Source organism: Phoenix dactylifera, unplaced genomic scaffold, assembly GCF_009389715.1.
Source record: "Phoenix dactylifera cultivar Barhee BC4 unplaced genomic scaffold, palm_55x_up_171113_PBpolish2nd_filt_p 000261F, whole genome shotgun sequence".
Taxonomy (NCBI): Eukaryota; Viridiplantae; Streptophyta; class Magnoliopsida; order Arecales; family Arecaceae; genus Phoenix; species Phoenix dactylifera.
In genome coordinates this window covers 289,832-312,978 of record NW_024067752.1, presented here as the reverse complement: position 1 = coordinate 312,978, position 23,147 = coordinate 289,832, and the positions used below count along the sequence as shown (strand labels likewise).

Sequence of the window (23,147 nt, the reverse complement as noted above, 5' to 3'; positions counted from 1 at the left end):
TCGCTAAGGTTATACTCTATCAAACATGCTATAGTGTCACGTGTCAATCTCGGTAATAGATTTGGGATGCGATAAGTATAGATTTAATAAGACGAAGGGATGCTTTATTTGACAGAGATTTAGAACCAAAACTTTTTTTTTGAGAAAATTGTGTTCCATATTTTGAATTTAAGGCCTTTGTCTATCCCATCTTTTAAGGTTTGAATCCATGGATTAAATGGTTGTTTTGGAAATTGAGAATGCTCCAACTTGCATAGAGTTTCAAGAACAACATTGCGACGTCGTCAACAGATTATATGGATTTTTGGCAAGAGTTTTGGTGGTAGATTTATATAGTTACATTAATCTGGGTATGTCATTGAAGGCTTCAAAAAAACAGCTTGAAAGTTGTGTTAGACCTCAGTAAAGGAATTTGTTGTTTTTCAGCAAAAGGAATATGTTGCTTGCAAGTGCAGTTGTGCTGAAAGGGATTGGGAGAAGACATTTCTGCACTTCTTTACTATTTAGCTCTTTCATTCATCCTTAAGTATTCGAACCAACCTATTATATACCTATTATCATAGTAATCAGCACGAATTACCAAAATAATCGACACATTTTAATATGTTATATTAAAAGGGAATTTTGCACGAAAAATCCATTTTACTTTTATTTTCACAAAAATGAATCAATCCTTTTCTCCTCGTCTTGCAGTCTCTGATTGTTCCTGTATGACTGCTATGGTAACACTCTTACCAATCTGTAAACTATTAGTTCGCACCAATTAAATGCTTTCATTTATTTTTGAATAGGACCATAGTGATCCAATTCTAGAAGGATGTAAGAAAAAAGATGGCATTCCTTGTTTCCATAGCGTAACAATTGAGCACAATAAATTTATCAATAAGATAGGATGAAGGTTAAGTCAACATCAGGATAACCAAAAGACCACACACCTCTTTTGGTTAGATCTTCATTCTCACATCTCCTGATTCATAAGTAGCTTAGAATCATAGTTTTCACCTAAACTTGATTGATGTTGTTCAGCCTTTAGTATCATAGTTTTCACCTAAACTTCATTGTTGTTGTTCAGCCTCTTCCAATCTCCTCTTATAAAGCTGTAACCTATAAATATAGTCCTCCTGCATGACCTCACGCCACGCGCACAATTGAAAAGAAACTCTCGATCTCTACTAAATCAACTCTATTTTTAAAGAAGAGTACATAAATATTTATTGCGTTTTAGGGTTTGTTTTGATATTCCTACATAATTAGGCCGAAAGTTATGCAAGATTAATGAATTAGGTCATCCATTTAGGTATGGCTCTGTATCAACCAAACACTACCTGGCCAAATCTTTCGGAATCTTTTTTTTTTTTCTCTTTACAGCCTAAAGACTAGGATATAGGCTGGATTTGGATAGACTTTGTACTAATTAATATAAGCTAGATGAGCCAACAAGCCCGATTCGTATAAGAATTTCAACTTAATTCTGTAGGAATATTCAAACATGTCTTTTAGTCTAATAAAACTCCAAGATGCATCTGGAATTTGTCCGAACTTCAAGAATACCATAAAGGAAATTGACTCAAATTGATCGACATATGGCATTACCATGGTTAGGGCCTTCCAACTGTAGAAGGCAGACCGTCCGAAGCGTCTAATGGCCGTGCATCAAAATTCGATACGTCTAGCAAGCTTAGGTTGGGAGGGTTAATCGAATCCAACATAAAACCAATCCATAAATCTTATTCTAGGAAATTTAATCCGGCCCAATCTAAGAGCAACTATATTCTTTTTGAAACGCCATTAGTTCAAACTTGACCTGTATTTCTATAATCAAACTCATATTGCAACTTTGCCTAATTTTTCTTAAACCAACCTAATTTAATTCCATCAAGTTCAAATTGTTTTTGACTTGAAAAGTTTGGAATTGGGCTGGGTTTCAGGTTAGGTGGCTAGATTTGTGCGAGGTTTAGGTTTCTTTTCTTCCCACTCACCTAGCTGCTCTTTTTTTTTTTTTTTGCTGTAACCGGCATTTCATACATCACGAGTATGAATACACCCAATAGAATCGGAAAACAAAAGATCCCGAAATGCTCCGGGCATCTCTCTCTCTTCAGACCATAGGATACCTCCTCAGTGGCTCGCTACATAAGCTACCATTCAGTCGACTGCCCCCTTAACCCACAATATACATGCATAGCTTGGAATATGACACCCTCCCTCGCCATCTTCTAAATGTCGTGGAGCAGAGGATGATCTCCTCCATAACTGCTCGGATTCTTTCGGGTCTAGCTGATCACTGTGGCCAAATCTCTCTCCGATAAGATTAAACTCATCTGGCTGTTCCTCACAAACACACCCTAAAAACTTAAAAAAGATAGTAGGAGATCACGTGAGCCGCCCCCCCTCCCACCCACAAAAAAATCTAGAATCCACCGACACGTCAGCGCCTTTCCCTTCCCATCCCCTCTTTTATTAAAAGAAAGAAAGGAAACAAAAGGTAAAAGCAACAAAAAGTATAGAATAAAATCCAGGAATTAGCTTTACATACGCCGGGGAGAGGAAGAAAGAGAGAAAGGATTTAAAATTACAAGTCTACCCGTCACCCCCGCTGCAGATCCCGGTGAGCAGCACCGGCAGCCTCCCCAGCGACCCCGCCCCCTCCGCCGCCCTCCGCTGCTGCGGCCGCCGCCCCTCCGCCGGCGGCAGCACCCTCCCGTCCTCGAAAAGCGGCCCGCCTCCCAGTGCCTCGTGCTCCGCCACTCCCCCACCGCCGCCGTAGAGGAAGTGGCCGTCCGCCACCTCGCCGCCCCCATCCAGCCGCCGCTCCACCTGGAGGAAGTCCCTCAGCGAGGTGGACCCCACTATGTCGTCCCGGCACAGCCGCCACCACCTCCGTCCCCCGCGGTGCCGCCGCTGCCGCCGCCTTTCCGGCACCCCACTCTGCTTCGGCCTCCTCCCTCCCCCCTCTACCCCTCCTCCTCCTCCTCCTCCGCCGCCGCCGCCGCCGTTCTCCAGCATCGACAGGGCCCTCGCCGGCTGGACGGTGATCTCCGGGATGGAGACGCCCATCAGGGTCCCCAGAGTCGTGCTTCGGTCGTGGAAGAACGAACCGGTCGACTTTAAAAAAAAAATAAAAAAAAATAAGACAGAGAGACAAGGGCATTCTGGGAATTTTAAGTCGCTCGCAATTCCCCTTCTCATTCTTACCTCGGTGTCCAGATCGGAGGAAGAGACGGAGGAGTTGGTCGGGGACGAAGGGATGAAGTCGGTGTCCCTATCCATGGCGTCGGAATAAGTTTATTCTTGAAGCAACATAGAGAGAGAGAGAGAGAGAGAGAGAGAGAGTAGAGGGGTTTTGGAGAAGATTGAATGATGATGGGAACCTGGGAATTTAGGGAAGGGTCCGAGGACGAACGGCGTCGGAATAAATTTATTCTTGGAACCACACCCACAGAGACAGGGAGAGGGATAGTGAGAGTGAAGGGGTTTTGGAGAAGATTGAAAGATGATTGGAATCTGGGAATTTAATGAAGGCTGGGAGGATGAACGGGCGTGAAATAACGGATTTATATCCTCAGCTTTGCTGATGGGAACGTTTTGTTGAGGACTGAGAAGCCACTGGATAATAGGTACATTTTTTAAAAAAAAACTAAATTAATAACCAATCACTACGTTAACCGGACTATAACTTCTGGTTCTTATCGTTGGCCAAAACTTTAACAACCGTTCAGGTTTAAAAATTTCTTTGGCTCCAGCAGGGACAGCGCTCGGACAGCACGAGAGGACATCACCTATGTGAAATGGATGCTGAGGGCTGAGCGTATGCTTCTTGAGAGGAACTCAGCCACGGTAATTAACTGGATACGGAATGAGGGGCGGAGGAGGATGGAAACCTTCTGCTTTGCGACATCCGTTGGATGGTAGGATATTACAATACCTTTCAGGCCATACATATGTATTGGAAAGCAAATAGGACTACTAACTGAGTCACCTCCTTTGCTGCCTAATACTGCGGAGAGATTCTCTGGACACATTAGGAGTGTCCTCCACCGCTTTGTCATTTTCTCTTTTTTGATTTTGCTGACTGCACCTACGCTAAAGTAGTGTGAACAGCCGTTGTACCAAAAGAAAATATACGTGTGCTTATTCTTTAATACATACACAATTACAAATAACTGTACATATATAAATATAATATGTGCAGAAACAATATAACTATGTATAGTAAAAATATAATTGCGTTTAAAAAATTGTATATGTATATAATATAATATAAGTGTAAGTATGTGCAAATCCTGTTTAAGCATGTGTAGAGCTAAAAATTAAGTGTGATGGCCAAGGGACTGCATGTTAAAGTCCGATCCAACAAAAAAGATTGCGTGTTAAGTTCCTTTTTTTTTTCTTTTTTGGTGTAGGTAGGTGATCACCGGTGGAGACCATTAGTAAGTTTGAGAATAATATTGCTAGTGAGCACCAACTATGGTACTCTTTTGCTATCTAGATAGACACCATATGTACACTAGTTGGATTACCCAAATGGACAGCAAACTCACCAATACTAGAAGGAACACCATATGCTCTTTGTAAGAGACAAACCCTAATTTTAAAAGCTAAAAAGAATATTGCAAAGCACGCAAAGTTAAGTTCATGTGATTACAACCTTCGAGCAAATGATTTGAGTTTGGACCTGAGGAACTTACGTTATACCTCGAACTATAATTAAGATACCTCGGGGGAAAAAAAAACAATGAACGACCAAAGCTTTCTTAATCTAAATGATCAATAAACATTTATTTGAATTATCCCTTTCTCACTCATGATAAAAAAAACCCTCGCTAAGAAAATGTCAACCTCCTATTTATCATTTTGTCTAAGCATTATTTGGATCACTCATAAGAGCCTTACATGCATTTAGATGCCCTAAGCTTAGAAGAAAAGAAAATAATAAAAATAACTTTGACTTTATACCTTGATAAGGAACAAAACAATGTGTCTTGAATTACAACTAATTTGCTGCGACTATCCTCTTTTCTAGGCCTATGTACTTCACTGGAGAAACTAAAATAAAAGAGGCTTGCTTCAACAAATATAACATTGAAGGGACAGTAATGTTTATATCCCTAAACAATAGTTTCACTTTAAAACCTTATGTACCCTTGTAATAGAAATAATGAGGATTATTATTAGCTAGTTAACACTTTATTGGATTTATTTGAGAATAAGACAAGGATTAGACTATAAGTTAAATATTAAATTTTTGATAGATAATTTAACAATTTTAAAATCAATAATAAGCTATTTAAAATGCTTCAATCAATAATTTTTGTATTATAGAATGCATTGAACGTGCCAGACATTAAATACAAGTTATGTTGAGTAACTCCCTGTTCCCATAACACCAAGAAAATGTGCCTAAGAAACTGGACAAATCCTCTACCCATTGGATCCACCCACTTTTAATACTCGACCTTACGACCGAGACAGATTGAGATTGGACTCTACTTGAGATCTACGCTAGAAGAGCGGAAATTAGCATCCCAGTTTAAAGAGCTGGCTCCAGCTCATTCACATTTCTCGACGCACACAAAATAAATAAATAAATAGATAAACACATAGAGAGATAGATAAATAGATAGCTAAATAAGTAACCATTTATATTTATAGGTTGTGGTCCATGGGTCAAAGATATTTTTCCGAGTTCCGAGTGACTTCTCTCTATGTTTGAATACATCAAAGTCAGCTAGAGGTGCAAATAAGTCGGATTAGATCGGATAATGAATGACCCCGACCCAACCTAATTCCTTATTTAGGCCCTAATGTTGGACCTCGACCCAACCCAATAAAAGATCGAGTATGGTCAGGTCGGATTCACGGCTATAATTTTTGACTCAGTGGGTCATTCAGATCCGAGACAGGTCCAGTTCGGGTTCGAGTAAGGATATAAGCCAATACTTTAATGCTTTGTTTACATCACAAATATTTGTATTGCTGAAATAAGTTCCATTCCCTTCCTAGGTTGTTTCCAGCTTTAGACGCCTCCTTTCTCTTTTGAGTTGGAATCACAACCATCTTTCAGATGCTTTACTTTACCGAGTGTTCTTCCTCCATCCATCTTAACTTAGGCTTCCTCATCATCTCAACTCTTCTTGATGCTTTATCACCCTTTCCCTTCTCCATTATTTCAGCATCAGATGTGATGATCATCCATGGCTATCTCCCTCCATCCCTTCTACGAGTGAGTTATCATTCTTTTGTGATGTGACTTCATATATTTAGTGTTTCAGTTTTCATTGTGATCTTGGATGGTTTCCAAACCCATGACCAGGAGACTATAGTTTCTCCCTTGAGAAATATGCATCGAAAATGACACATGAAAAGGAATCTAATCTAGTGGGTGCTTAGAATTATTAGTTGCTAACATAAGAACAAGGAGGCATCAATGATGTCATAGAGTTATTAGTTATATTAAAAGAAAAATTGCTTCGACAATATAAGATAGGAAACCCCTCGGATAGGCTACATAAAACTAGAGAGTTTACCATAATTTTAAGATCACTTTTTAAAAATAGAGAAATATAGAGGAAATGCTATGATCCATGCCATTCAAAGGTTGTGTGGAGACGTCGGCCAACTAGGTTTACGATTCTAAAAATTTTAATGGTCGATTTGTATACATTTCTTTATCACATCAAGTAAATTCTAATCTGATTCAATTTAAATAAGCTGAGTAGCATCGTGACACTACAACCTCCTAAAGATTGCACTCTTTTTGGAAAAAATAGGCTTCTATTGTTAAAACTTTTTCTCAGTTATAGATTGTAAGCTATTTTTTTCTCCTAAATTTTAGCTCATAGCAATGAAAGTCAACATGTGCCTGGTTGATAATGATTTTAAAAGTGTAGTAGCATGTATTGCTGCATTTTATGTTGTAGATAACTAGCTCGACGGCTGAGCCTGCACCTCTGCAGCCTGTGGGTCTAAATAGTTTAACAGGTATGGATCAGGTCCATATTCACGAAACTTAGACCCTGCCCCAAAAATAGAACGGGTCCAATTTTAAAACTCAATCCGGCTTCATGGGTCCTTTAAAACAAATTGGATTGAGTCTAATCGGGTCGAGTCACGGGACCATTTGTAGCCTTAAAGTTAGCCGTGTGATTTAGGAGGCCTTCTAAGTTAAAAGCATGGGTCCTTTGTGCACATAACCCCTCTAGCACTTCAAATTTGTGAATGAACCTAATGCTTGATGATTTCCATACTTTTAGATGGGTTGCATCAAAAATTATGTATTTCGGTAAAATTAAATACTGCTAGCGACTTCCCGTGCTTCATTAAAGCGTCCTGAATTTTTATAATAATAGCTTTCTAAATTCAAGCTGCCATAAAACATATTTTATTCTTTAAATAGCCGAACATATATATATATATATATATATATATATATATATATATATATATATATATATATATATATATATATATATATATAAATGGTGATAAGAGCAAAATACATATACAAATTCAAGTAGCCTATAAAATGCTCATTATTTTCTTCCAACAAATTAATTCAATCCTTGGTGCCTTGAATTAGGCAACCATTTTTTAAGTTCACAATGTTAAATATCGATTTTGGAAGGGAGTCATTATTTGGATTATTGTCTGTCATCAGTCAAACCTGAATCACGTTTGATAGGATTGCCCAAAGCAATCAGAAAGGGACATACCTTTAACCACAGTCAAAGTTAGTTAGGTCCATTACAGCTAGAAAAAAATGAAATATTTTTGCCTAGGGTGCAACATTCTACTGCTTCGTCTAGCGGCATGATGCTTGTATTACTCTCCTGTAACCCTATTTTTACAATTTAGGCTACTACCATTTCGCTTGCCACTACTATGGGAATCACTTTTGTATTCTTTTTCTCTAGCTACTAAGATGTTTTAATAGGCCAGATTATCTCTTGCTTGCTCATAGATTTGGCAGCAATTTGAAAGGTTGATCTATTTGGGAATCTCTAAATCTATGCTTATTTTCAACTCCTCGAAGCATTTCGTCGTTTGCTATGCTCTTCGTCGTCTCTAGGTGCCTAGGTATCCACCGTAAGCCTTTCTTTGTTTGAACCTCTACATTAATGTTAAAGCTATGCCATCCTCTCTCTCTTTATATGTGTGTATCTGAGACATAACATTAGTGGCATGTCATTGGATTCACTTGACTAATACTATAATGTAGAGCTTGGTAAGACTCGGTGAGGATGCGCATGAAAGAGGACAATGATGTGAGCAGCCTCTACATGGATTTCAAGTTCTGCTGGGGGGTTTTGTGCATGGAACCAGTGTTCAAAATCAATAAACAAGCCTGGGATATACGCTTGCCATAGTTTTCGAAACAATAGTGATCGGTATGGATTGCCGATCTACGGCTCAGCTCAATGAAGCACGATATACTATATTAATTGATATGAGTTCAAAGAGGTGACAATGTTTAAGAGATAGAATTTAGTTTCTCTGGTGAGAATGCGAAACTCCATTTCCTATAAGATAAATATAAAGATGAAATTGATAGCCAGTTAAAGAGTGAGTTTCATTGTACACCATACCGACCTGAATAAAACGGTATAGAACATACCATACTATATTAGTTTGGTACCGATATCCGATATGAGCGACATGTCAAGTATTGTACCATACCAATATTGTGCTAGTATGATACTAGCATGCCCTATACAGTCCAATTCAGGTTGGTACGGCGTACCATAAAACACACTTTGTAACCGGTTATCAATCTCATCTTTATAGGAAATGGAGCTTCGCATTGTCACCAGAGAAACTAAATTCTATCTCTTAAACATTGTCACCTCTCTGAACTCATATCAATTAACATAGTACATTGTGCTTCATTGAGCCGTAGATGGGCAATCCAACCATTGATCACTAATGTTTCGAAAACTATGGCAAGCATAGATCCAGGCTTGGGCTTGGCTCTAGAACTAGTCCCCAATGAGACCATCAGGCAAATATTTAGCAATCACAGCATGTTCCATTGATGCCTTGCCCAAAGCAAACCATAAAGGAGATGAAGTCATTGCATTCTCCCTACTGTTTTTCAGTTGCAAGAAGACTTCATATGCAGAGAATGGCGATGGATGATATTTTGGAGACAAAAGACTAAAGCAGATATCTACCTTTAAGCTTCTTGGTGATACAAGAATCAAAAGATCATTCATAGCTTATGGAAATCACAGAGAAAAATTAGTCCCTTTTCACATGCTCAAATGTTCCACTCACACTAACAAAATACAACAGGAGCTGAATGAGACCAGCCTACAGACTCATTTTGTACATCACTGCCTCTTCAGCTTGGGAAACCAAGCAAAACCCAGAGACTGGACTCATCACAGCATTGAAGAACAAATTCTTATTAAGGCAGGGAAGAATTACATAGCATACAACTATAATGCACAGGAACAGGACAAACTCCCACATCACCAACAAGCAAAGAGAAAAAAATAATCCCTTATGTCAGTCATCGACGCTGACGTCTTTCTTCAGAACAAGGTTCCCAGAAGCAGTCCTGGTGAAGAGCTTCTCCACCAATTCATCCCAGTTTGTTCTACTGGATTTTGAACTACTAGATGAGGTTGCTTCATCCTGCTTACTGTGTGAGGTTGCTTCATCCTGGTTCTCTGAAGGCGCAGGGTTAGCGACATCTGAGGGTTGCTCTGTTGGTGCCACAGCATATGGTATATTCAAGCTCGCTGCTCTTTCCAGGGCATCCCTGTGTTCTTGTTCAAGACTCTGTTTCCTCTCCATCTTTTGCTGCGGTGGTGGGACTGTGGCCCCGGCATTTTCTTTCATTCTCTGAGAAAATCAACCACCTTTAGATCCACCATGCAGCTTCTAGCATTAGTCCTAATGCTACTTCAAAGCTCACTAGTAATACCAATACAGATAATAATGAAGGTTTCACTTACATCTAAAGCCAGTTGTGATTCTCGTTCTATCCAAACAATTCCATGATCAGATGTGGCACTACATGATAGCACAATATGTTCAAATCTTCCTTCTACTGGAATGGCAGTCCTTACTTCAGGAGGATATCTTCCACATCTTCCATAACAAAGCATCAAAGTTTTTCATCAATGCACTTGCTTGACTGAAAATATCAATCTTGAGTGCTGTGCATGCTAACAGAATCACAGCATCGTTTTGTATTTCTTAGACTATAAATTTTTCTTTGCGGAGGGCGGTGTTAAACTGATACCAGCCATTTTATTGTTTCCTAGATCTCCATATTTTCCCAATAAGTCCTAGTTAGTATTTTTCTTTTGAATTTAGAGTAACATTTCTAAATAAGCACGCTTTCAGTGTATTATTATAGAGACACTAACAGAACACAAAAAACTGAAACTATGCTTGTTCTATGGCATTTGTGTATGGATCTCTACATTAGTTGGACTTCTCAACAGATTGCACCAAATTATGAATCACAATTAAATGACTAAACCAAATAAATGACTAATATCCTTGTCACACTAATCAATGAGCATCACCTGGTTGGTCAGGAGAAGATATATATATATATATATATATATATAGAGAGAGAGAGAGAGAGAGAGAGAGAGAGAGACCATGTAGACAAAGGGCATGTAAAAACTGAAGAAATATTAATGCTATAGGGGGTTGTTATGGACCAATATAGGCATAAACAGCTAACACATATGGCTTGGGCCCTATGCTAGTGATCGCATATTCTTCTAATTCTCTCTCTCTCTCTCTCTCTCTCTCTCTCTCTCTCTCTCTCCCTCTGCTTTATTTTAATAATTAGTAGATCTGTTCATTGCATTAGCATACATGAGCATTGGGTATATTGTATAGGGGGGTATAGTTAGTTCTTTAGGTTAATAAGTCGAACCATACTAACATAGGCTCTAAAATAAGGGCGAGAGTATGTAGTTAACTTTGTTTATTTTATGAACTTTTACTAATCGATTCCTAATTTTATCTATTTTATTTTTTAAATTCCAGTATATGCACTACAGAATATCCCAGCCACTCACATTATGTGGCAACTTCTTAAAACCTTTCTAGTAAAGATATATAGGGCTATAGATATGTTACAATTATTTAATCTAAGTCATTTATTTAGCATGCCAAACTCAAAAAGAATGTCATAACATTGTTACTACAATCATAAGCCTGAAGTAACCTTCAGTTCAATTTTCATAGAATTAAGATAATCCAGACCACAACTTTATGACCTTGAAGAGGATATGTTCTAGTTATAAATGGAATATATGAATTTAAGATTAATTCAGCTTGTCTCAAATTCTTATGGTTAGAAAAAATGCTCTGTTGATTCAAGACTTCAAAAGGCCTCATGTTAGATAATCCCATGCTTTTTCTTTGGATTTGGTGAATTTGTGAGTTTCATGGTGAAAAATGTGGATCACAAAAAAATTCAATGACTATGAACCATTAAGGATTGGTCTGGTTACCTATCTCATGCATTAATGACATTATTATCAATGCCTCTATAGAGCAATTTGAAACAATAAAAGAGATATCCTGAAGACAATTTAAATAATTAAATAATAGTTATGACTTTTGAAGAAAATTCTAATAAGATAGCAAGTTTAATGGTTACAGAGACCATGCAAAAAGAGGGGGTAGGGGTTTTAATTTTTGTTCAAGAATACTACAAAAATGTCCAATGATAATAAGATTTCATTATAACAAGGGCCTGAAATTTTAAACCAACCAAATGACTTACCTAACCTGATTTGCATGCATGCTCATGCAAAGTTTAGTTTCTGTCTCGTTCAAATCCAAAAAATCAGATCGAGTTGGGATCGCACATGGTTCAGGGCATTAATAGAGCTTTTTGGAAAAAAAATGAGAGGTCGCGTCAAATAGCGAAGCAAAATGGCCAGCACAAGGTTGTCAAAATATGAAATGACGACCAAACTGAGCAACTGGCTCAATATCCAATGGCAGAGTCATAAATTGGCAAAACAATTTTAATTCCTCTGAGTTGTCTTCCCTCTTCTCTCCTCTGCTCAACTACAAGTTGGGGCCTTCCGGCCTTGGATCTTTTTAAATGATATTCAAGGTTCAAAATATTGAGGTATAGAGTGTACCGAGGGAGGGCATGGTAAATGTTGTATTGAGAATTGTGCCAAAAAAGTATCGATGGTATGTATAGATATAGTCAATATGCCCTTGCTGTGGCCTATTTTGGGTTATTTTTGGATTTACATAATTTTTAGGTGTTGGTCTTTGGGTTCAACTAAGCCTCCAAAATCAGTGTTTCCAATCTTGGATTCATGATCTAACACACGAATCTAATGATTGAACAATATTTAATACTCATTTGACAAAATTTCCCATGATTTCTTGAACTAAATATAAAATTTTACTTGGACTTCTAAAGAAATAAGGAAAAAGAGGGAGGAGGAGAAGAGTTACCTAGCATGAATAATTTTCTAGACCTGGATATTGATAACCAAGCTTAGATCCAGCAAGCCAATCTCCTTAGGCACTCTTCACTTCTCCCTGATTTCATTCCCACTACCAAACAGTGAAGAGCAATTGTGAAAGGGGCTGTTTTAGTCATTTTGAGAGGTACCAAAATATTGCTCAATTCAGGGCCCATATGGCTTGGTTCAGGGCCCATTTGGGGTCAGTTCGGGGAAAATTGACCTCGATCTACCTCTAAACTCAATCCATGGTTGCTTTGGGAAATCTAGGTGTGGGTTGGGCAGTGTTGGCCCAAACAAATGCCCCTTTGTATTGTCACGGGGTTGATACAGTATGTATGGATGGGTGCATATCATATTGACAAGCATTCCAAATTTTATGGTCAATCATGCTAGAAAGTAATGACCCCATCAACAGATGGCAAATCTCTTTCTTTTGCCTCATGTATCTCGCTAATTGAGTCCCACTTCTAGCTTCAGCAGCCCTAACTGCCTAAACTCGACTTCCCTTGTGGTACATCAATGAGCATCTGAACAAGTGGGACTTTGAGGATTCTCTTTTACTTTTCAAATTTGAACTTATAGGGTTAAATATCCCTTCTTCCTCTTTAACTTTCTTGTTTTCAATTGCCATTCATTTTTTTCCTACAAAATCCAATTGATAATTGGGATGGAATCAAAACATAATAAGAACAATAAACAATTGAACTTGCCAAATAAGGATCTATATATCTGGTGCGTTAATGGGTTGACCTAAAGGTGGATTACGATCAGGGCATCAATGACCCAGTGATGCAACTTGGTACGTTAAGGTTGAGCTAGAACTTGCTGGTATGGAAAGCTGAGTAACCTGAACATGATCCAACTCAACTCACTGCCTGCTTAGCTATTAGTCAAGACTTTTAATTAAGAAAAGAAATACATAGAATTACATTGATTTAGAAAAAAGGAAGCTAGTTTTCTTCCAAAATTTTTATCAGTTCATTGTACGCTACTTATAAAACAAGTTAGCACGATTATTTATTTATGACGCCAAATATAATATATCTTTGCTTTTATTTTTACTTTTCCTTATCGATGCTTCATAGTTCACAAAAAGCAATGCCATTTTATATATTAAATAAAGATCTATGGCGCAATGTGTACCAACTGAGATTCTCCATCTTGGTATCGGATCCTGTACCGGTACCATCCTTGTACGTTGTCAATGCACTTGGTATGGGGATCGAAGCAGTGTATCGACACTTGGTACATCCCTCCTCCCTTGGTACCATATACTAGTTTAGTACCAATATGGTATAGTATGGTCGATACGCACCGATACCAATCAGTACGGCATACCATGGTACCGACCATAAGCTACCAAAATACGTGGTTTTGGTTATTTGTGTGGATATGTCAAGAATTCGATCTATACATTTAATGAAAGTCATCTTAATAGTAAAGCAATCCAATTAAATCTAAGATTAGAAAAGAACAGGTCTCTCTAGCTTATCTTCCCTCTCTTTGGCAAATATATAGACAAAGTTTAACGTTCTTACAGCATACAAGGATTGGTACCAGCACAGAACAATTGTTGTCCTTTGGAGCTCAGTACTAACACAATATGTGATAACTGAAACACTAATCAATAACTTGTAATATCTCAAGCTCATCTGGTTTACTCAGAACATGAAGTGATTATAGGATAATTGTCCTATTGGGGAAAATTTCTTTCAAAGAGGTATGGATAAGTCCCTTTTTAAAAGAAAATCCATTTTATTATTAAGTAGACCATTTCCAAGTAATTTTTCTCAAGCCGTCAAGGAGGACCATCATATACCACAATCCTTGACAGAAAAATCATTCTTTGAACATGGTGAACAACGTATGCGATTCCACAGCCTAATGTAGAGATTGCCAGTATATCAAAGTACATAAAGTACCTCCCATTGCAGTAAAACTCATAACTAACTATATCCTTATATTCAGGACCAATTCCTATCATCTATGAGTTGATCATTCTCATTAGAACATCCAAAGAATCCTTATTTGCTGTCAAAGAAGCAGCCATTTAAATTTTGCACATGCACCTAGCCTATGATATTCTAGAATGCCCACAAGATAAATCATCAGAACCATAAGACGAGCATACTATTAGACATCCAACAGCTTAATAAGAACATATTTGATACATGAATGAAAGCACTAAAATCTCTAAACATTCACAATGATACCATGCACAGCCTCTTCCAGTCTTCAATGAACTCATTTGCAACAGCATCTGCCGCCTACACAGCAAACTAGTAATAGGGCACAAACTTGAACCCTGATTCATAGGATTACTAAAGTTACGATCTCTTTTTCAAAAATTTCTAATTTTTGACAGCAAGAATATTTACATGTATACCAACAAGACTATTAAATGACTTTACACTAATTGTACTATGGTGAGACAGTCACAGTGTTGCAAGATAGTCCATGTAGAAGCACAGTTCCATAAAGACTGGTGGCACAGAACCGGCAATTCTTAAGAACTCTCAGATACCCAATCTCACAATCCACAATAGCATTCCTATTTTATTTACATATTTAAGTGAGTGATCTATTTCTATCATGGTGGGTTATCACTAATATAAACATTAACACATGTTCCTCTTAATTCCCAGCAGAATTTTTTTTCCCTTTATTGACTTAACAAAGAATTTTTTCCCTGTTTCTTTGACTAGAAAAAAGCTGAAAAATAGAGAATCTGATTAAGATAAACCTTGAATGACATTATATATTAGATATGGAATTAACAGGAAAGCATCTGAAATAAGCTTTAGGAAAAATCTGAATCACCCAGAGAAAATTTAAAATTTTAAGTGGATCCATGCTTCTTTGATAAGATGTACACGAGCAGAGGTTACAATTCTGATAATAATGTGGATTTCACTATCCATGCAAAGTCCTTGACCATCATCTTAAAATCACCCATTGATGTGTCCCTAAATCTTCCAAGAACTGTTTCATCATGATACCTGGTTTGACTATTAGGTTTTACCTTTTTCCTGAGGTTTGCAATGTAAATCAGATCATACTGAATTTAAAAAAGCTAAGATTTGACATCTACCTCAGATCTAAATTTTAGTTGTAAGTTTAAATTATCTAACCGGAGATTTCTACGTTGAACTGCACTCACAATCCAACAGCGACTCCTCAGGCCTTAAAACTGAACAAGTGCATAGGAAAGAAAGTGGAGGAAAACTAACTATGAATGAAAGAGAAATTCATTAGTTTCACCTGAGGCTCTACCAAGGTTATTGCTAAGGGACTAGAGCTCTACATTGAGGTTTTGAATACTACAGGATGGGACTGTCCCACTTTTCCCATGGAATGGGATGTCCTATATTTCAACTCTCAGGATGGTGGATGTCCCATCCTGTCTTGATCCATTTTCCAACTTGTCCCATCCCAATAATTGGGAAGGTGTGATGCGTAACCGTCCCACCAGTAATTAAAACTTTGCTCTACATCTCTAGATCTCCCTAATTTTTGTAAGGTTGGGTTGATCATTACAAAGTAATGAAGACATGCAAGGAACCTAGATTGGATGATTATTTACTCGATGACCATAGCTGTCAGATACTTTCCCTTCTTTTTCTTCTTTGCCTTTCTCTTCTCCTCTCATCTTTTTGCTTTCTACCCCCCTCTTCATTTCCTTATTTTCCTCTACCTCTTTTGTCAACCTTCTTCCTAGAAAATAGTCATGGCCCCTGGAATACATGGCATGGCCTTCCTTGAAAATTAAACGAAAAGGATACAAGACTCTCTTTCCTCTCAAAGGGAAGTGACCGGCTTTTCTAATGAATTATGTCTCAATCTACCACTTATACATGCCTGAAATAACAAAAAAACAGAATCAAAATCTGAAGTAATAAATTTCTAATCTATAACACTTGATACTTGGTTAACCTTGTTTATCATAACATGTTTTTCAGCAGTTCTAACCTCCAGTAACCTAGCATCCTCACAGCTTCAAGGCTAAAAATTCTAGTACATGTGCAGTAATCTCTCATGATTTGGTCATCACCTTATTGTTTTAAGATGCCTCCTCTCACAGTCAAATAATTCTTCGACACCTCCACATATTTTAGTGGTTTCTCTCTCCTTAGCACTGCCTATTTACAAATTCCTAACATCATTTTCCTGTACATTGCATCGTCTCTCATATCTCACACCTAATTTTGTTGTTCAATAATTGACAGTATGCAAGCCAGATTGATCTTTTGCTAGTTGAAATAATCAGCTAATTCATGGCACTACTAGCCTGCATTGCCAATCGCAACATCCTGCAGTTTTACATAGATGAGGCCATCATTCTAATGGTTCTCAAAAGTATTAATAGTGCAGCTTTAGAAAATGCATATATTGGACCACATATGTTATAACATGAATAAAGAAGCCTTGATCTTCGAACGCAATTTCCATAGTAAAACCCAACTGTTCAATCTTGGATTAATCACATTAAAAGTTCCAACTATCACAATTTTTTTCCTCTAAACCAAATGGTAGTTTTACATACTTGGGCATCATCTTCATTCATCTCACAGTCTCAGTACCTACCCCATCATGTTTTTACTACTGTCAGGTGATCCATATGTGCTTCCTTCATCATTAGTTAATCTACTATTTACTGCAGCCATAGTCTGTAGGTTCAGGACTACCTTGAGATTTGGGTTGGAGTGTTGGAAGCATACAAGTATAGTACTTCATTATGTTGGATATACATAACAATATCATTATGTTGGAGTGTCCTCTCATTCTTTCCATAAGTCTATACTAGCAATATATGTCAAATTTGTACATATGTGCATTGCCAATGCTGTGTCTTGCTTATCAAGTGAAGATCATAAAACCTGCATATTTTGGCTTTATTCTCAAAAGAGAAAAGCAGGTATAGCTCAATACTTTTCAAGCAAGTTTTAGAAATTTAAAAGAGGAAAGAAGTTACCATGAAGTTCCAAATCCATTTATAAGTATTTAAGGACAAGAGCTAATGAGAGGCTTAAAGGAAAGGAAAAGAAAAATGCTTGGCAACCAAGCATTGTTTCTTATACTGAAAAGTAGCATGCCACCTTATTGGCTCTTTTCTTTTTCTCCATATATTCCTTAAATTTCAGTAGTTATCTTTTGTAAAACATCATCAAACCGCATATTCCATCATCTTTCACCTCCCTCACACAATTCTATCATTTTGTTGAGAATTGTATCCTAAAAGTCAATCCTCAGCATATTGATGATTAAATTTTGTAAATGAATTGACAAATTTATAAAGTGTTATTTGGCATTATTCATCATTTTATTGAACATCTTCAAATGAACTCTTATATGATGAAGTCCTTAGGACTTATTTTAAAGAAGGATTTATCTTCAAGTCCTTAAACCTGTTCGCGAACAAATGATATACTGTTACTGGGACGACAGTATTATCGAGATTAAGTCGTTGTGAGACATATACATTGGTTGTCCTCTTAACCAAGGAGTGTGGAGACACTGATATGTCACACAGGTGCAGTGTAGGAGTACATTTCACTAAACGTGACCAATTTCGGAACACTCTACTGTCAAGAGATGTTCCAAGTTAATATGGGTATAAGTATCCCTCAGATCTCAGATCACCACTGTGATTAGTAAGCAACTCACTGTACTTTGGTGCCGGACTAGCAGAATTTCTAATTCTGAGACGGAAGGTTACTGGGTGCAGTCAAGTACTTGCGAAATCAGTGAGTGAATCAAGATGGAATTGACCCCTTTTGGAAACAGGAGATAATACTTTGTGTTCAATTTAGCAAAACCTTGGCCAGGATAATCCTTGTGAGGAATCACAGGATTTCTAAAGTTGAATCACATCATGGATGCACTGATTATAGAGTTGACAAAACTCTAAGGTCATCCTGGCATTAGGAGTCTAAGGGATGAATTATACAGTAACCATAGTCCAGGGTTCCAGAATATTTGCTTCGCATATATTCGGCTTATCCGGACGTCGGGTACCATTGCTAGATGGTCACATCGATTAGTGTAGGAAGCCGTTCCTATACTACTGGCTTAGATTCGAACCTATGAGGTCACACACATAATTTCAGAGTCCAAGTACGACCAAAACTCATGCTCTCTAAAATTTCATAAAACCATAGATTCCTTAACTATTAAATGAATTGCTTCAAATCTTAAATTGAACCTTATAATGTTCTTCCTTAGGCAAATCAAATCTCCAAAATCAATTTCAAAAAATTTCCATCAAGTCAAAATATTTCTGTAAATAACCATTACATCCAAGGTCCGCCGTACCGGTACCGGTGGCGGCCCGGAGTCGTACGTACTAGTCTCGTATCGGTCCGGACCGGTCCGTACTGGTCCCGTATCGGTCCGTACCGGTCCCGTATCGGTTCGTACCGGTACGGCAACCAACCGATTTTTCAATGAAAGCTTCTGGTACCGATCCCTGCCCAGACCGGTTCGTACCGGCCAGTGGGTACGGGCCGGTACGGCATACCCTGATTGCACCCAATGACCCATTAGGCCAGTACGGGCCGGTACGACATACCCTGATTGCACCCAATGACCCATTAGGCCCCAAATTCTCATGCCCTTTCATCAGTTTGATTATTAATATTTCATAAAGCAGAATTTCATTCAAGATAAAATCATAGGTGATGCAAGCATGCTTAATGGCAAGTAAATGAGGTAAAGGGAATAAGCAGAGTATTTTTTTAAATATATCTCAAACAAGGGGATAGATTTCATTGGTTATTGTTATGGCCATGGTATTCTCAAAAGAAATGGAAAATTAACAACATTGCTTTCCATATGCATGCAAAAATATAGGAAAATAGTTAAGGTTTATCTTATAAGTCACAGAATACTGTAGCCCATTTTTTGGTTAGCACAAAGAATGTCAGAAGGTTTCTTACCTGCAAAATTTCCTCTCAACAATATGATACATTCGACCAGGAGCATAGAGCCTTCTTGGATCATTAAGCTTCCTCTTTTCTGGAATAAATGTATCCCTCATGCAAACTAAAAATAAGAAGCAGGGCAAGCTGTCCAAAGCAGTAAGACCAGGTTTAAAAATGATTATAACACTACAGATATGCAGAAGAGAAACAACAAATCAGAGATATTAAAGCTTAGAAAATTATAGGTATGCAATAACTCACCAGAAGATAGATTTAAAAATATGCTCCAAGGGTGTTGGAGTTCTTGGCAAGAAATCATCCTGGGAGAATTTATAATAAAGGGGTCAATATTGACACTAACATCTGCAGGGATTCTCATCTAATACAGTACCAACATTACAAATGAACATAATCAACAAAATGAAATTTTCTGCATCTTTTTCTGTTCTAATATAAAAAGGTAGAGACAAGCTGTTAAACTGAATATATAAATGCATTCAAAAAACAGAGCAGAAAAGAAGAAACCATTCACCCCACTAAAAAGTTTTAAAAATAGTACATAGAGGAATGAAACTGCAAATAGTTAAACGGCTATAATTTAATGCTATGGTACTAAAATATAAGAGTATAAGCATCCCCAGCTGGTCTCTAAGCATGCGATGTCAATTTGCTCATCCTTCACTCACTTGAGCTGCTTGTGTATGCACAAATCTTATTATTTTGGCAATAAGATTAAGATTAAAAAAAGCGTATGATTAAACCCTCTTGTCCGTATAGATTCCTACTGCCCATGTAGTCAACAGACAGGGCCCATGATGTCCGTTCATTACAATTAATATTTAACCATTCATTTTCTTCACGATAATTCTTAGTTGACTCATCTTGTCAAACAGGGCGTAACAATTAATATTTAACCATCCTTTTTTGTTTACCATAGTTCTTAGTTGACTCATATAGTCAAACTTATATGAAGATGTCAGAAAATCTAAAGCAGTAAAAAAAGTATTGCAGGACGAAACAAACAATTTAAGCAGATTTGCATGAAAATTGAACAGGCTAAGTTAATGTAATGTCTTTAATAATTACAATTTAATTAAAAGGACAGATACAAAGTAATAAATGTTAAATCCAACCAAGAATGACAAAACAACTTCACAAATAACAAAACTTACTTATCATTGCAAAAACATGAATAAGCCATGCTAACCATAACAAATTAGAGGTTCCAGAAGATAAACAATGCAGAAGAATAGGTGCTGAAAACTGATGGGTACTATGATGCGACCCAAGTGCCAGTATGCAAAGCAAAGACCGTAAATATGCGCTAATGGGTTACATCTATTAGTAGTATATATTCATAAGCAGCATGCACCGATAGAGTTAAAATCTAAAAGCATGTGTATTAATATCCACAGAAAACCAAGAAAACGCCATCAATTTCTCAAGATCGAGCACTGACACCAAGTTCTTTGTTAAAAAATCAAATATAATTGGACAAGACCTGAAAGCATAAGTACAAAACCAAGAGGATGCCATCAATTTCCCAAGATCAGGCACTGATAACGAGTTCTTATTTCATATTAAATTGGTAAAATCTCTTCACAAGAAAATCACAACTCCCAAGTATACTGGCCATCAATTATTGGATTCTTGACAAGCAAGAATCAAAGTAATATTCGGCATCCCCTGATAAAATAGAGACACATCCTCGGTTGCCTAGAGTAAATAACCACTGAACTTGCACTTCCTTGAGACCCAAGTCACCAAAATAACTAATATTCTGAAGAAAAGAAGATGAGCTGTCCCATAATACCATTTCATTAGTCAGGCCTCATGGCCAAACTGCAAACTGCACATCTAATCAAATACATGCCTTACTGATCAACTATCCAATCCCCAAAAGGCCTTCATTTGCTTGCTGATCAACCCACATTAAACCCAAGTCAACTACTTCAGCTCTAGCAATAATTAGCACTATCCTTGCAGACCTAAATTACCAAATTCTACATCCCTATTTGCTAATCTCCTTAAGAAAGTGGAAAGGGAAGAAAAATCTCTTTAATTTTTTTTCTCCTCTCCCTTTCCATTCATCAGATCTGCTGAGCCATTGCTCGCCCCCACAATTCAGTTTTTCTAAGTTCATCCTACATATCAAGACTCGGAAGTAATCTTTTTTCTTTTAACATAAAACCCAAGAAATGAAATCAGCAATGAATTCCCTTGCCTGCAGCACGACGGAGTGGATGACATCGGCGTACTTGACGGCGAGATTCAGCGACATACACCTAGCTGGCGCGATGGCGTAGCACTGGATCTGGCTCCTGGAAATGCCCCCGATCCGATCCCGGTGATTCACAAGAATTATAGTCATCAGCGCAACCACCCCGGATCCAAGCGAGTGCCCGGCAAGCACCAGCTTGTACCCGGGGCCGTTCTCGACCAGAAGCTTCTTCAACGTCTCGGCCTCGCGGTTGAGCAGCCAGGTGGCCGCCTTAAGGAGGCCGTGGTGGACGAATCCGCCGTCGAACATCTGGCGGCCGAGGCCGTTGTCGAGGAGCACCTTGTAGTCGCTCTCGCGGACGAGGTTGAGGCCGCGGACGGCGAGGATGATTTCTCTGCGGTCGTGGTCGACGTAGATGAGGTAAGGGGGGCATCGGCCTTCGGTCTGCTCGTAGGTGACGCGCTTGAAGACCCAGGCCGGGTTCATGCGGTAGCCGCCGGCGGGGGGGAAGCGGGGGTGCTCGAGGTCGTCCTCGTAAACGGCGAGGATGACGCGGCACACGCGGGGCACCGGCTCGAACTCTTCGGCGGCGGCCGGCGGCCATGACTCGCTGTCGTAGGAGCCCACGTACGTCAGCCGCTTCCACGCCCACCGGGAGCAGCCAAGACACACCACCCACTCTAACCCGCACGACACCGACATGGCCGCGGCCGACGGGAATTAATTACTGCTTGCGAGAGTTCAAGGCCGGAATGGATGCTTCGCTATCCCTCCGGCTTTCGGCCACTGGCCACGATGTCTATTCTTCGCGAGTTTTCCGGCTGCTTTGGATGGCTTCTGGAAGGGAGAAGGAACAAAGGAGGGGAGGGAAAGGAGAAGCTTCCAGGGTGGGTGGTGGGGTCGGTGGGCTTTTGGTGCAGGAATTCAGATTCCATCCAGCAACCCATCGTAATGGGAAATTATTTAGTGAGGACAAGAGTGACAGCTCAAAAGTCAGAGATGCGAAGATTTGAACCGCAATCAACCGATTAGGTATTGATTTGGAGACACGAGAGGGAAGGCAGCTGAGGACTGAAATATTTGGAAGGGCATCCATCATGTGCCGTTTTTGGAGTCTGGGGTGACGTGGCTTTTCCAAATTGGCGTCTAAATTTTGGACTCAATATATAACATATGAATTATTACTTTGAAAAATTATTTGGAACTTTCCACGTGTTTGTGCATGGAGATCAGACGCATGTCACTATTGAATTAGGTGGAACAGATTACTTGCTTGGTGCGCCCGTCTTCTGGCCGCTGAAAGTGAGAAACGGCATAAAATTAGCCTGCTTACAGAAAGATTGGTGTTGGTATAATCAACTAAAGTCACAAAGATGAGATGCGTACCTCATATTGTAAAAGGAAAGCCCTCTCATCACCGAAGATGATCAGTTCACTGAAGAAATCTTCACCACTAAAGTGGTAGCTCAGTGAAGCTGGGCCTTACTTCCAACCAAGCAGTTCCGAGTTCGAAACACACGGACGTCGATTAAATTATGG

The 23,147-nt window shown here is 38.6% G+C and overlaps 2 protein-coding genes across 3 annotated transcripts; both read right to left on the bottom strand.

Moving 5' to 3' along the window:
- Positions 1–2,494: 2,494 nt before the first annotated feature.
- Positions 2,495–3,608, bottom strand: LOC103717344 (uncharacterized protein At3g17950). The gene is made up of 2 exons (XM_008805681.3): positions 3,196–3,608; positions 2,495–3,105 (listed from the first exon to the last, which is right to left on the bottom strand). Exons 1-2 carry the CDS (start codon positions 3,268–3,270, stop codon positions 2,581–2,583), a joined length of 600 nt encoding a protein of 199 aa, XP_008803903.1. The 5' UTR covers positions 3,271–3,608; the 3' UTR covers positions 2,495–2,580.
- Positions 3,609–9,185: 5,577 nt separating this feature from the next.
- Positions 9,186–22,735, bottom strand: LOC103717343. 2 transcript variants are annotated; one of them, XM_008805680.4, is made up of 5 exons: positions 21,612–22,553; positions 19,649–19,707; positions 19,403–19,531; positions 9,960–10,095; positions 9,186–9,846 (listed from the first exon to the last, which is right to left on the bottom strand). In XM_008805680.4, exons 1-5 carry the CDS (start codon positions 22,308–22,310, stop codon positions 9,508–9,510), a joined length of 1,362 nt encoding a protein of 453 aa, XP_008803902.1. In that variant the 5' UTR covers positions 22,311–22,553; the 3' UTR covers positions 9,186–9,507. The 2 variants fall into 2 exon arrangements, with proteins under 2 accessions (XP_008803902.1, XP_026664338.1); XM_026808537.2 differs by having other exon boundaries at positions 9,740–9,863; positions 21,612–22,735.
- Between the last annotated feature and the right edge of the window lie 412 nt (positions 22,736–23,147).